This window comes from Pezoporus wallicus, unplaced genomic scaffold (genome assembly GCF_028554395.1).
Source record: "Pezoporus wallicus isolate ANWC-B61680 ecotype Strahan unplaced genomic scaffold, APGP_CSIRO_Pwel_v1 contig_749, whole genome shotgun sequence".
Lineage (NCBI taxonomy): Eukaryota > Metazoa > Chordata > Aves > Psittaciformes > Psittacidae > Pezoporus > Pezoporus wallicus.
Genome location: NW_026641327.1, coordinates 6,117,052 through 6,132,168, shown reverse-complemented (window position 1 = coordinate 6,132,168; position 15,117 = coordinate 6,117,052). Strand labels below are relative to the sequence as shown.

The window sequence follows — 15,117 nt, the reverse complement described above, 5'->3', positions numbered from 1 at the left end:
GGATTTGATATGTTCACCCCTAAAAGAAACAAGCTGTAGCAGTAAAAATGAATATAGTATCAGGCAATGGAAAACTCATACGGAGATACTGAGGCTGCACCTACAAGTTATTCATTTGCCTTCAGAACAAAACTTTGGATAATTTACAGTGATTTTGAAAAGAAGTGCTTTTTAAGCAGAAACCTCAGCTTCACCAGTTTCATTTATTTGGTTTGGGTTTTTTTTTTTACTTCCATCCAATTGCAACACTTTTTAAACTGTTCAAGGGCTGAATGTAAATACAGGAGGCAGGAAATGTGAGCATGATCAGGTGCAGCATCTTTGACTTTAGGACAGTTTTGTACTCTGAGTAGCAGTAGAGCTTAGCCCAGAGACTAGAGGAGATCTAATGTGTAAAGCGCATTCCAGATAAGGGCATGATGAATGACCTTAAATGACCTGTTATCTCACAGCCGCTTGTTTGTTTGATGTGTATAGCCATGCATACCTGGAACTGTACATGCCGCCCCAGGGAATTGTCCTGGGTTCAGCAGTAGCGGTCATTTTTTTCTCCTTCTAAGTAGCTGGTGCAGAGCTGTGGTTTTGACTTCCAGCCTGGGAACAGTGCTGATAACACCGTTGTTTTTAGTTACTGCTCAGATGTTTAGTCTGACCAAGGACTTTGTGAGCCTCATGCTCTGCCAGGGAGGAGGAAAAGCTGGGAGGAAGCAGAGACAGGACCCCTGACGCAAACTGACCAAAGAGGTATTCCATACCACAGCATGTCGTGCCCGTGGAGGTAACTGAGAGTTACCCAGAAGGGCACTCTCTGCTCGGTCTGGCTCATTTCGGCGGGTGGTATCATATTCTCTTCCCTTGTTATTTCCCTTATCATTATTATTATTGGTGGTAGCAATAGCGGTTTGTGTTATACCTTAGTATAACCAGAAAGGCTCTCTGATATATGTCCTGCCTGAATGACAGGGGCATGGTCTAGTATTTCATGAGTTTGAAATTTTTTAACTTGAATACCCAGCTGTGATACTGGATGTACAGCATGGAGTTGAACTTGAAACAAACAGACCTTCTAAAGGAGCAGTGTTCATGGCACCTGAATGGGCAGGGAAGAAACGTTGAGCTATTTGATGGTGGTGGTAGTTTTTGAGTCAGATGAAAACTAGCCATGCAGAATTCATTTGGGGCAGTGGGTTTATAGCGCAATATTGAATTCTCAGCCCAGTTAAGTGTTGTTGTTTATGGCAGAGTCATTTGTTACTATGGTAGCAAGCAATAAATAATGATACAAAAGGATTAAAATGAGTGCTGGCATTGCTGGCATGTGGTTGGAAGGTTTGTTCTTGGTCTGAGTGTTATTTGTGCAAAATATGTTGCTGCATTAAATTGAAAAACAGATTTTTATTTTGATTTTTAAAGCTGCCCATTAGTGACTTATGGCAGTGGTGTCCTGAATGAGGCTGACCCTGCAGGGCTTGTGTCTTGTAAACTAGACTTTAAATCCTACTTGGATAGACTGTCTTTGGCTAGTCCACTCCAATGCAACAGTGTCTACAAAGGCACCTCTCAGAAAACTGACGAGTGGGCCTAGAAAAAGATCTCACAGATAAATAACAAAGAGTTCTGAATATTTTACAGCTGGTGTGGCTGTGAATGGAGAGGAACCTGGCAGGAGAAAGGAGGAACATATCAAATATATCCCAGGAGCACTTAAAAAGTTTCTTTTTCTAAATCGGTTTACAAATGAAAATAAACATTACATAGTGTCTGAAAGAAAAGAGATTTTTATTTTGCTTACCAGTCTAAGAGTGCTTATTCTTTTGCCTGAGGAAAAAGAAGAGATTTGGTTTTAAAGTTGTAGCAGAGGGTAACGGTAAGCAGGACCAAGCAAGCTGCATGCATTTTGTACACATATGTACTGAAGAGGAAAAAGAAGAATATGTACTTCCACCTTCCTCCGAATCCTGGGAGCAGACATAATATCTGTACATTGCTATCCAGCACTTCCTTTTACTCAGTTTAGCATTGTTACAAAACAGAATAACACCACAGCAGTTCTCATCCGAGCACCTCTTATGCTGAAGTCTCCTGGAGCTGCGATTCATCTGAATTCCATGTTAGTCCCAGTGTGACCTTACAGCTGCAGGCAAGAATTGGTGCATTTTTCCTTTCAAGAAAGAATGAAAATAAAAAGGAATCATGTCTTGCTACTCTTTTGCAGCATTCTTTTAAGAAACTGTTGGAAATAAGCCCGTAAATAGAAAGGTACAATCCATGCTCCCTTGGGAATGCTCTATGGACTGGCAGGGAGTTAGTATGGTATTATGTATCTATGTTAGTATGGTATTATTTTCTTGTTCCCTCTGTATATGTTAGATATAATAATTGTCATTATTGCTTCACACAAGTTCTTCTTCTGATCATAGGAACACTTAGTTGAGGGATCATTTATCATCATTACTGTTATATTTGTATATAACACTTCAAGTGTTAGAAGACATTCTAAACAGAACAACAATAACATCAAAAATTGCTAAAAAAGAAATTAGGATATTGCAGAACAATGTGACTGCTTTTACGCCTGGATCCTGTGTACAAGTGTCTGCAATTGCAGGAGAGTGCAGTTAGATCAGTGGTCACTCAGTGGATCTTTGGCTTTAATGTGCTAAGAGCTTTATGGCTAATTTCTTATCTGAGCATCAACACTGAACTAAAAAAGGAAACATAAGGGCAAGGTATGTAAATTACAGAGAGAGGAGATACAGTGAGGGTGACTGTGCTTGTCACATAACACTGTTTCCCACTGGAGAGCATCACATTAGTGCTATTGCTGTTGTAAGAAGAAGGGGCAGAAGCTTGCTTTCTGTGGTTTGAAATGTCGTGCAGGTAGTACTCAAGCTGCAAGCTATCAAATGTTTTGAGATGTTTGCTAGGAGAGAGTCCAGATATTTTTAACTTGAGAATTTTCCTTTTGAGCTAGCCGAGCCTAAACACTGGAAAATCTCACTTCTGCACGATTTAGTAGGAAAAATCTTGTCAGCAGGCTGATAAATGCTGGTCTTTTTGTTTGGTTGCTTTGGGTTTTTTTAGAAAGATTTGAAGACTTAGCTTTGTTGTGTGGTGCTCTGTTGGGGGGGCAGTTTCTACACATTGGGTAACGGGCAGGGATGTTGTATGGTATATCCTGTGTGAAGAAGCTTCACTTAATTCCTTGCATGTAAGACCTAGAGCAGACTGAAATGCAGTAGATTCTGTGTCTACCTGCAAAATTTGCACTGATGAAATAGCATTTCATGAAATACAGGTGGGGTATCTGGTTGTCTCTGAAAAAAATTGATTTTTAATTCTTCACATGTGGGGAATGTGCAGGTACGTTATCCTGTATTGGATTTCCTACTTTAATCCTTTCAGGAGTTAACAAGCACAGCCACCTGCATTTCACAGAGGAATGCTCAGTTCCAGGGGAACTCAGTTGGCATCCTCCTTGCTACAGTCTTCTTAGGACTTCCCCAGAGATCTGAATTTCTGTGCTCAAAGCATTCCTGTGCAACCCTTAGGCCGACCTGCCATCCCCAGTCCTTGCTGGAACTGCCCATTCTTGGGAATGCTCTGGCTGCTAGAAGATTTCAAGGGGTAGGGAATTTGCCATATCTTTTACCTGCAGATACGTTGTTTTTCAGCAATATCTCTTGAACTTAACAGTTTTTTTAATAGATTAAAATCCATTTTTTTTTCAGTGAAAGCTGTCAGAAAAAATATCAGAAAATTAAATTTATCTGCTGTAGGGGCTGAGAGACTTCCCCAACTGGGTTGAATAATTCTTATTAGTTAAGACCTAGAAATACCTCCTCTTGGCTTTTTTTTCTTAATAGGAATGCTAGTATTTTTCCCCATGTGTGTTTTATATGTGTATATATACATAAGCCATCTGTAAAGCAGCAATGTGTTTATCATCAACAGTGAAAATACTGACCTGGAAAACACCATATGCATTGATATGGATGTAAGGAAAACAAAAACCCCACAGCTGCTCCGCCTGCAGGGCTCTTCTGAATAGCAGAATGGATCAAAGGATGTTTTTATTTCCTTGTGAAGAGGAAAAATTCATCACTTTATAAATCACAGCAAAAACAAATCAAATCAATACCAGGAGCTTTTTAATAATAATAATGCATTTCTTATGGCTATCCTCAGTATAGGTCTCAGCAGTGGATACTGCACACAGCTAAAAAGAGTGAAATAAAACCTGTTTCTGACACTGGTTTTCATTTAGCATTAAGGAATTAGCTGGAGTACCAGACTAACATCCCAAACACTGACGTGTTTAGAGTCTGTGAGCTAAATCTGTATTTTATAGCTTGAGTTCATCTGAACTGTGAAGTGGTATTGTAAAATAAATTTTTCCTTCCCTCAGAATTCAAGAACATGTTGAATAGTTTTACTATGTCATCTGTTGTGTGCTGTGGCTGGGTCATTAATGCACTCTGTCCAGTCGTTAGCAGCACATCCTGAATGTCTTCTGTAGACCGTTGCGACTTGAACACCTTTTTTGGTTGATGAATAAAGGAGAAGCTCTCTCTCACCTTCTGGGGAATGCATTGGCTTCTGTACTGATGAATGTTACTGTTGGATGCAGTCATTCGTTTAACTGTGTTGAGAGACTTTCAAAGGCATTATATGATCTTGCTATAAGCCAGCAAATTTGTACTGTATATCAAGGGATGAAAGTTAGTGCTGAGATCACTAAACAACACTTACTTTCAGTAGAGCTTTAAAAAATTCTGGCCTGTGAATTTTGTGATTAGAAGTAGATCATCTATTAACAAGTCAGTGCATGGCTATGGAAGAGATCCAAGTGCTTCCTAAATTGGAGAAGTGTTGGCTGGGAACAACAGTGAGCAGTAAACAGGGTATAAAAAGCTATGAGTAGTAGAGAAAAGGACTAACAAAAAAGAAAGTATTTGTATTACCTCAGAAATAACTGAGTCATGCAGTTGCTTGGTGCAGGCATGAAGTTATTAGCCAAGGAAAAAACCTATCACAATATTTTATTGTCTCTTCCTTTAGTGCTAGGCCTCCAAGACTGAAACAAAATTTAGATGTATATGGGTATTTATTTGTTTTCAGTTTTTCTTAAGTGATATTTCATGTCTAGACAAGTGCAATCAAGGGAGCTATTTCTTAATTATTTGGTAATAGTAATTAATAATGTGAATTAATGTTGTGTGCTGACACTTTCTTACACATATATTGCACTGTACAGACATCCAAGGATGCTACCACAGTGTTTTTTGCTTAAAGTGTTACATTTTCTTTCCTTTTCTTTATTTTTCAGGTTGACTTTGAACAACTCCAGGAAAACTTGTGTCAGATGGAAAGGCGGTGCAAAGCATCGTGGGATCACCTGAAGGCTATAGCAAAGCATGAAATGAAGCCAACTCTGAAGCAAAAAATGTCTGAGTTCCTTAAAGACTGTGCAGAAAGAATTATAATCCTGAAGATTGTTCATAGAAGAATAATTAACAGGTACAGAATTAGATTGGTGACAGCAATATCTTGATACTAAATGACTTGCTAAAATTATAAATTATGACAGCATAAATATGCTTTTGTATAAGTGTTTTCAGCAAGCAATGTTACCAGGTCTTTTAACTCCAAAAGCTACCAGCTTTATGATTGCTATAGTTTCTGTCTGATAAACAAAATCAGCCTGTAGCAAAAAAAAACAAAACATTAAGTTCTAATGACAAATTTGTCATATGCAGAGGTTGAAATGAGTCTTGTATAATGAATTTTTCTATATGCAGCACCACTCCTACCTATTTGTAAGATCTACAGCTATGTGTTTTACTCCTACACAGCAGAAGATTCCTCTCCTTAGAACTTGCTCTTGGGTTTAGTTTCATCCAGTGGAGTTAACAGTAATTGTAGTGCCTTTAAATGTGGATACTCATGATACTTACGCAATACACCTGAGCTTTTTATTTTCAGATTCATAAATATAGCTTAAGTCAACTGAGTAATTTATCTATGTACCTGCTTATTAGTGAAATGTTGAGAGATTGTCCAACTTCTGAATAATTTCTAAATTGCTGTGGTCAAAATTAGGATCTGGATACCAAATGATCCCAGATTTCACAGAATCGCAGAACCATTAGGCCTGGAAGGAACCTCTGGAGATCATCTAGTCCAACAGCCCTGCTAATGCAGGTTCACCGGAAGCATGTTACACAGGAATGTGTCCAGGCAGGTTTGGAATGTCTCCAGAAAGGGAGACTCCACAGACTCCTTGGGCAGCCTGTTCAGTGCTCCAACACCCTCACAGTAAAGAAATTCTTCCTCAAATTCAGATGAAACTTCTGTGTTTCAGTTTGTGTCCATTGCCTCTTATCCTGTTGCTGGGCACGACTGGAAAGAGTCTGGGCCCATCCTCCTGACACCCACCCTTAACATATCTGTGTGCATTGTTAATATCTCCTCTCAGTCATCTCTTCTCCAGGCCCAGCTCTCTCAGCTTTTCCTCATAAGAGAGATGCTTCAGTCTCCTAATCCTCCTCATAGCATTCCACTGGACCCTGTCCAGTAGTTCCTTGTCTCTTTTGAACTCAGAAGCCCAGAACTAGACACAGTTGGACGTATTTGTGGATATATGCTTGAGAAGTTCATTCAGCTCTTCCTCTTGTTTTCATGATTTAGTTTTCCTGCCATAAGTAAGCAGAAATCCTAACTGCAGTGAAAGGGAAGTGAATTCACCAGTTTTTGGTTGTGTTTACCATATGCATTGTAAAAACAAGAAAAAAATTTACTTTCCTATTATGTCCTAAAGCTACTACTATAGTTCTCAAAAAATGTGTCCATGTACTTGCATCTTTCTAGGACTGGGAAGACATATTCTTATCAGGGACACAGATGCAGTTAAAAGGAATTCCCATACATTTTTAAACATTCAGTGCACTATTGTAAATCATACAGTATAGAAGCAATAGTAAAAGTGGCAAATAGTGCAAAAGCTCTGAATTCCACAGAAGCAGTAAAACTGTGAATTGAGAGTATCCCAAACTAAAGTCCTTAATAGATAATATAATTTTATGGTCAGTTTTGTGAACCAGAAATTCTTTTCTTCTTGTGTTTGCTAGCCTGTAAATCTGCATTCTTCTTGTCTAGACTTTCCCCAACATCGTAACAGCCTCTTTGAAGTCGCTTAATACAAATAAATAGAATTGAAACTTAATAAATATTTTTTCTATAACTGACATGAAATTGGTCATTCACATGCCAAATTAGTCATGTAAAGTAGATGGAGTTCCATAAACATCTTAATCTCCTTCATCAGCCTGGGAAAGTGGACTGGGATGAAGTTATCATAGACTAGACTTTCATGGTTTTAATTATAAAACATACCAGTGTTATGCAAAGCATCCATGAAAATTCTGTAGCACAGAAGAAATGATGGGAGCTAATAAAGTAATAAATGATTCGCTAATTATTTATTTATTTTCCAGAAACCATCAATAAAGATTTTTTTCCTTTGCATTTATGAACTCACTGTTTTCCAGGTTTCACTCATTTTTGTTATTTATGGGCCATCCTCCTTATGCAATACGTGAAGTGAACATCAATAAATTCTGCAAAATCATCAGTGAATTTGCTCTGGAATACCGCACCACCAGGGAACGAGTTCTGCAGCAAAAACAGAAACGAGCAAACCACAGGGAAAGAAACAAGACCAGAGGGAAAATGATAACAGATGTAAGTGGCAAAATATGTCTCCCACAGTGCAGGGTTTTAAAGCTTTCTTTCAGTGAATGTCATATATGAAGTGCTGTTACTCTTTTATTCTTGAAAGGTTCTGCTACCGTAAATAATGAACTCTGCTCTCTTAGAAGACAAAACTTTCAGGTCCTTGACTGTATGTTTTTTGCTTCCTTATCAATTTGTAGAATGAGAGCAAACTGAAATTAAGCATGCAAAAAGTGCATCTCTGCGTGTTGCACAGACAGTGGCCAAAATATCTAAAAAACACCAGGAGCTGTATGTATACCTGATCAGCTAAGAATATGAAAAAGAAAAATAAAAAGCATTTAGATTATAGCATTGTAGCCATTTACATGGTTACAGCCGAATTTAAATGGATTTTTTCTCCATTTTTTAATATTGTAATATAATCCTTAATCTTAGTGTTTTATCTGTTTTTAGTGTGTGTGTATATATATATGTGCATGCACACACATAGCAATTTTCTTCTTAACTTTAAAGGACAGAGCAGCCAATTTTATGGGAACAGACTACTTCGGGGTTCTGAAAGAAAGGACAAATTTATGTTCACAGTAGTTGTTACCTTGCAGACTTTTTGATTGCAAGTATGATCGCATGCTGATAGAATAAATTAAACTAAGATTAGTTTTCTCCGCATAGTAAACTTTAAAATCCCCTTGATTTTTTTAATCTTTTTTTTTTTTTTAAGTTGATGTAGTTTGACTCAATCCAAATAAAGTTTTAAGAAGTGCCAGTATTTAATAAAAGTTTCCAGCTGTCTCAAAATCCAAATCTGGAGTCTCAATTAGATGTGAGTGGTTCGTTGCACATGAAGCTACCCCTGCCTTTGGCATGGAAAGCTCTACGCTGATTACAGGTTTATGGCTCAGGCTGTGTGGGTCAAAAAAATACATATGTGTTGAAACTGATATAAATTGAGATTGTATTTAAGTCATTGACTCACGATCATTTTTCCTGGCAATATCCTCTTTAAATTTGGAAATCTGCCCCATCTAGAAAAAATATTAAACCTGTATTATTATCTCCGAAGATTTTCCTTTTGGTCTAGCCTCAGGTTAAGGAAGAGGCACTTATTTTATGTGAAGCGTCTAATATAGTCATACAAGTTTTCAAAACTACCAGTGGGGAACTGAGATCACTTCAATTATTTCTTGGTTTTCCTGACATATTCTAGAGGAACTAAAAGATAGCATTAAACCAAAGAGATTGGTAAATTAAAATATTCATTTCCTCAGCTTCAGTACTTACTAGGTTAAACAATAAGTATTAGTTTAAACAATACTGAGAAGGAGTTACAGTTTTCCTACCGTATCATGTAGTGTTTCTGCATTACCCGTACAGAAGAACTGGTTATGGCAGGACAGACAGCTTCTCTATGTCCTGTTGCTGCAGGAAATGTGGAGGCAAAAGGAAATCTGATCACTGGCATTTGAGTTCAGGAAGCAGAGAGAAGGGACCCTTTCAGGCCAGAAGGCTCGGGCTTGACAGCTAGTCAGTGAGGAGCAGAGCCAGGGAAAGTGGCTGTATTCTGAAAATGTAAGGAAGGAGACAGCTAGGCCTTTCCCAGGAAAAAATAGTGTTGGAAGAAGTTGTCTTGTTCAGTCTTAAGGTAGTGTTGAGATTTGAAAATAATTAGTTGCCATCTGAAAGGTAGTGTTCCACCTAAAAATGTCTTGCAGGTCCCCAGAAAGACAGCTGCACATTTTTTGCTACACATTCTTTAAAATTCCCTTCATGGAGATGTTCTTTAAGGGAATTATTCAGGTTGCTATATGGTTATTTCAGGACTTCCTAAATCTCTTTAACTGTAGCCCAGCAATACGGTCGCATTTACAGTTCATTTGATTGCAGTGCATGGTAAAACAGGATTAAAATTGCATCAGACTATTTGTCACAGCTTCCTTTGTGAACTTCAAAGTTAGATCTACCTCAAAACAAGTTTCCAACTCAGCAGGATGGAAGATACTTATGTGTGAAGAATGATGATACAGGGGAGTTTTATTGTAGTTTTGTGTTGGCTGTGGTTTGTACCTGGTCTTGATTTTCATAGCGTTTTATATTTGAAGGCATTGGAAAGGAAAGAGATATCAGTAATGCACTGACAGTGTATTCAACTAGTTGTAGTACACTGGTAGAAGAAACTTCCGATCTTGAGATTGGAAAGAAACTTAGTAGAAAGTAGTTCTAATAAGACAAGAAGTAGTCCTGTGGAATTTTTATTTCTGCTTTTGGTAACTTAGAAGGATTGCATGGTTATTTGATATTTACCTCCCTGTCCTTTAGAAAGTTTCCTCAGGATCTCATTTTTATCACCTTATAGTACGCGGCTTTTAGGCAGAAGAAGAGGGATTTTAGCAAAAATGGGAAAGGATTAAGGCAGAACCATGCCAGTTCTTAACAAGAAGGCACGTATCTCCTAAACCATGGTCCCCCCTGCAGACTTGGATGGCAGAGGGGTGCTGGCTTTTTGTGTAGAGAGACTCTGCTGGCTCCATACGTGGAGAACTTGCATCAGCTTTAGCAACTGCTCACATGGAGTAGGGCTGAGAAAGACAATGAGAATATTTCTAGTCTTTCAGCCTTTGACGACAGAGATCTTTATGTTTGTATGTTCTTTAATAGCTGAAATGGATGGAGCACTGTCAGTTTAAATCTTGGTGAATGTTGTCTGCAAAAGAGAGAAAGATGGGGGAATTAGGGAAAAGAAAAAGAGAACAGTGAGTTGCCACAGTTTCACAGGGAAAATTGTCTGCCTCTGCAACCTCATATCTGGCTTTGGCCAATGATAGCACTCACTTCAAGCACACTAAAAATGACAAGCAAGCAAAATAAGAAAAAATGGAATTATAGATATAAGTCTGAGCTTTGTAATGAATTTTAATAATAGTGGGTAATATAAGCATCTGTATCCCAGATTTATGAAGCTCTGCTCACTTCCAAAATTGCTATGTAATATAAATAATATTTTGAAACAGCAAATCCACTGCATAGAAATGTTAGCCTAAAGGAAAAAATAAGACCAAAGGAGGGAGTTCTCAGATTGTCCTGCAATAGCCAATACTGGATGACAGAAGAATCAAGCAGTCTTTTTTTCTTAGAATTAACATCTTGTGCCTGCGAGCATTCACTATCGCAATATTCTTTCAGTAATTTTGGTAATATTACAAACAGAGAAGCACATTGCCCTAAACTTAAGTCCACAGCAAAGCACTTTTAGCTCAGTTAAATGGGCAGGAAGGCCAGCAGATAAGGACTTGCTCTGTACAAATCTAGCTTGATGTAAAGTATTAATATCATACACTTTTTTTGGAGTACAGTCTTTGTAATGTGTATACTCTGCTGTTTCACCTTTTCTTGAGTGCCTTTTGCATATTGTTTAGCATAATTTGCTCTCCTCCTTTTATTTAATATATTGATGTACACATGGATTAGAGTACAAGTATGTTCTTGCTGCCTATTATTCTCCCTTCTGTTTCTTGTTCATGCCAAAAAGCGAACAGTGGCCTTCTTCAGACAAATTTTTTTATGGTGTGACTTCCTGCCACCTGGGAAAGAAACAAATGGATCTTTTTAATGTAAAGGGAACATACCTGCCAAGGTCCCTCTGCAAAACATCTGCCCATGTTTCTGTCAGTGCCACTGTGTCCAAAGAAAAATAAGCATCTCACTCTTTGAATAAAACATACCCTTAAAAAGTAATGTTAATATACTATTCAGCACTCTCGCAGCTAATCTTCTTATGGAGATTGTGCTGAAACTAAGCTGAGGGCCAAAGTAAATCAGGCTTTCATTTTTCATGATGAATGTTTCTAGAACAGAATGTATCAAGCCCAGACAGAAATCATAGTTGAGATGGAGATAAGGTCAAAAAAATGTATTAGTAACACTGGGGAGGAGAATAGAATTGATGGAATGTTTCTTCTAAAAAAACAAACAAAAGCCACAAATATAAAATGCATCAAATTTCTGGCCTATGTTTGTACTTCACAAGCAATGAAACTGAAAATTATGGAAACAAGAAGCCCAGATACTTGGGAAACTGTTCTACTTTGGGAACCTTCCATGTGGGGCATCTTATAACCCAATGAAGAGTTCCCCAGGCATTTGGGAACAGAGTTTTAAAGGCCTTCCTAACTCCCTGTAAATCCCCAAATGTAAGAGCACTCCATATGCCACAATATTTTGATATGCCCATTGCATTATGTAGTGTAACTGTCAAGATACTTTTACATTCCTGCTGTCACAGAGGGTGAAAGCCCTCGAATGACAAATGATAACTGCACCTCTCTAATTTCCAGGATCTGATACTAAGCAGCTACTGAAGAACTGTAAGCATCTATTCAGAGACAACTCAGCATTTGATTTGAGTGCTCTGTTAAACTGGAAGTTGAAAAGCCATGTCTTAAAATGGAATTAGATGTACTTAAGTGTAGAGAAAAGGAATTGCCAAGAAGCTGACCTCTGCACTGGGAGGAAGAGCAGCCAAGACCTCCCTGTGCTGAACAGAGCTGGAAAAAGGAGACTGATTCCTTCCTAGTGCTCTCGATTCCCACAGGGCAGAAAGTGGGCAAGCAACCTCATGACTCAAGGGAAAGAAATAGGATGGGTTGGGATAGTTTCAGTTCATCATTTCTCTATAGGATGGGTTAGGGGAAATTTCAGTTCATAACTTCTCTAAGAAAAATCAGCATTTTTTATGTACACTACTGACAGTCACAGGCTGTTCTACATGCAGTTCACTAAAAAAACAAGCAAGCTGATTGAGTCAGGAATTAATTCCTTATACAATTTGTATTTTTATGTCTCTTACAATTGCATAAACAGCACCATGGTTACCTCTTACTCTGTCGTGGTTTGACCATACTGTCTTTCCTTAATCTTCCTATTTGTCCTTCTCTATCCTGTCCTTTGTTTCCAGTGGCAGACTGATGAAGAAGAGGATGCTGAGGTATGGTTCTCTGAAAGAGCATGTCATTTCCATGTCCCCCGTGTTCTGTGACACTTAATTTCTAACACAGATAATATGGACTGATCAACTCCATCTGCTCTACTGCAACTAGGAACCATGACATTTTTCTCATACCTTTTCGGCTCAATCATAAGAATGCATTTTTACAGTCACCTTTAACCATAAGCATACCTATTCTCTTGAATAAGGATATCCTGATCTGAGGCCTTAATAATTTTAAGTTTCCTCATTTCTTTTCCTTAATGTCTGTTTACAAAACTGAAAAGTATCCCTGATACCCGAAACAGTGGTCTGAATGTTATGGGGATCATTAGTTACCTCAGGCCATGGAATACCATGGTATTTTCATACTCATCATTAAGCTGTGGAAGTCAAAATTGTGTTATTTTATAAAGTTTTCCAAAGCCTCAGGATATAGGGATGCAAAGCAAACTGTAATGGTTATCCTTATTGTATGAATTGCAAATAAGATGCTTCAATCGCCATAGAGATGAGCCATGGAGTAGTTCATGTCTTTATCACTAATAGTTCCTGCAGGTGATATTGAAAATTAATAAAGGAGTGAATAAATAACTGAAGAACCATAATGCGGTAGCTGTATTCGTAATAAAACAATGTACTGGTTTGAGAAGCATCTATTGTGCAATGCATTTTTTGTTGAGCATTACAGCTTTCTCCAATTCGCCAAACGTAAACAATGTGGGTTAATGCTCACTGTGTCATAATGGCAGTCATTTGCTCAAGAGTCTGGGGTTTGGGCATTAATCTACAGCAACATCTGAAAATCAAGGAAGTGAAATAAAAGGGCTAGCTATAGAGCTTCTGCCTCAGTGATGATTTTAGCCGTACAGCTTGGGGTGCAGGAAGAAAATTACATGAATTAACCTGTTTATGCCAATATTTAACTAACCTGTGTGAATAGTACATAACAGTTACGTGAAGGCTTTATCCTTTAGGGTTTTTTTCCTGAGATGGTATTGATTAGCTTTGCAACCCATTGTGCGTAAGAGTATTCTTAATGCAAAAATGGCATGCACTCTCATAGAAATTTCTCTCTCATGTTTTTCTGTCTTTTAATTTCACATATGAAGTTCTAGCACTTGCCTGCTTTCCACATCAGAATGTTGCAAGATAATATTTTAAGAAGAAAACAAACTTCTCACTATCAACAAATAAATCTCACACTGGTATATTCATCTTAGTGCCTTGTAGGGATTATTGTTTTGCTACTCAGTTAACTTGCTATCCTACCCGGAAAAGTCATAATGTTAAAATAGAATCACCCTGTCATTGTTTTCCAGATTAAGTAGTTTTAATCTGTAGCCTTGACAGCCCCAAGTTTTTGATCAAAGCTAGGAATATAGGGCCCAGTCTTTTCTTCCACTTTACTGTTCTTAGACAGAAAGGCTCTGCAAGTTTGCATCCCGTCACCTGCCTGGCTCGGTACCATCAAGAGAATAATTAATGTTGTTTATTATGCAAAGAAAGAACAGAATGCAGCACACCTTCTTTCGTCTCTGCTGAATTGGCCAGAGTGAGAAAGATTAAAACCAAAAAGAAAACATATTTCAGTTTCTGATGCTGGACTGATTGACTGAGAATTATCATCTGTTGATGCCTGTTTCCTGTTGACAGAGATAGTATTTTCTGCAGCCAGGACTGTATTTTAAACATGCTTCAGCCTTTCTTGTAGCTAAGAGCAGTGAAGCATCTACAAACATCACATCCCTTTATAGGCTGAGGCCGGGAAGGGAGAGCAGCCCAGCAGTGCAAGCTCTTCTCCTTAGAAAGTATCTGTTTCTGCTGTTTTCATCAGTTTCTAGATGGCTGCTGTCAGTAAGCAGTGGAGCTGCTGCATCCAGGCACTATGTGTGCCCAGATAATGTAGCTGCTGTTGTTCATGTAGTCGTGGTGACAGTGAAATCACAGGGCGGCTGGGGAAGCAGAGGGCAGATTCCTAAATCTCTTGTAAGGTTTTGTTTGTTCCTCTAACTGCTGACTGCAATTTTTGTGTGTTGGCCATGAAATAATTTGGCTGGGTGATTTGCGACAGGGGATTTTTTCAGCGTTACTAGTAATGTATTTTAAGGTTACTTGTGGATATTTGTGTTTTAGACCAGTTTGGGAATTTTCTGTGCAGCAGTGCAGAGAGACAAGAGGAGAAGGTGTCTCTTCCTAGACCAGTCTCCACATTTTGCCTTGTTACTGAAAGGTGATTGAACAGAAAAAAAGTAATTCCTTATTCGTGTCAGGTCTCATGCTGTTCCCCTCAGTGTCATACCTGACCCCGGGCTGGCTCCAGCTTGGGTGAAAGGTTTCAAAGCAAGTCCTTGCTTTGTACCTTACACTGTCAGAAGGTCAAATTTCTAAAGCCTAAG

General features: G+C 38.4%; 1 protein-coding gene across 12 annotated transcripts in view; it reads left to right on the top strand.

Annotated features, from left to right (window-relative positions):
* FHOD3 (formin homology 2 domain containing 3) overlaps positions 1–15,117 on the top strand; it is a 373,066-nt gene that overhangs the window by 340,468 nt on the left and 17,481 nt on the right. For 8 of the 12 annotated variants that reach the window (XM_057423039.1, XM_057423036.1, XM_057423034.1 and 5 more), the window contains 3 exons: positions 5,330–5,520; positions 7,551–7,743; positions 12,695–12,718. In XM_057423039.1, the coding sequence (XP_057279022.1) occupies positions 5,330–5,520; positions 7,551–7,743; positions 12,695–12,718 (408 nt within the window). The remainder of the gene's footprint in view (positions 1–5,329; positions 5,521–7,550; positions 7,744–12,694; positions 12,719–15,117) is intronic. The other 4 variants (XM_057423037.1, XM_057423035.1, XM_057423040.1 and 1 more) reach the window with 1 other exon arrangement.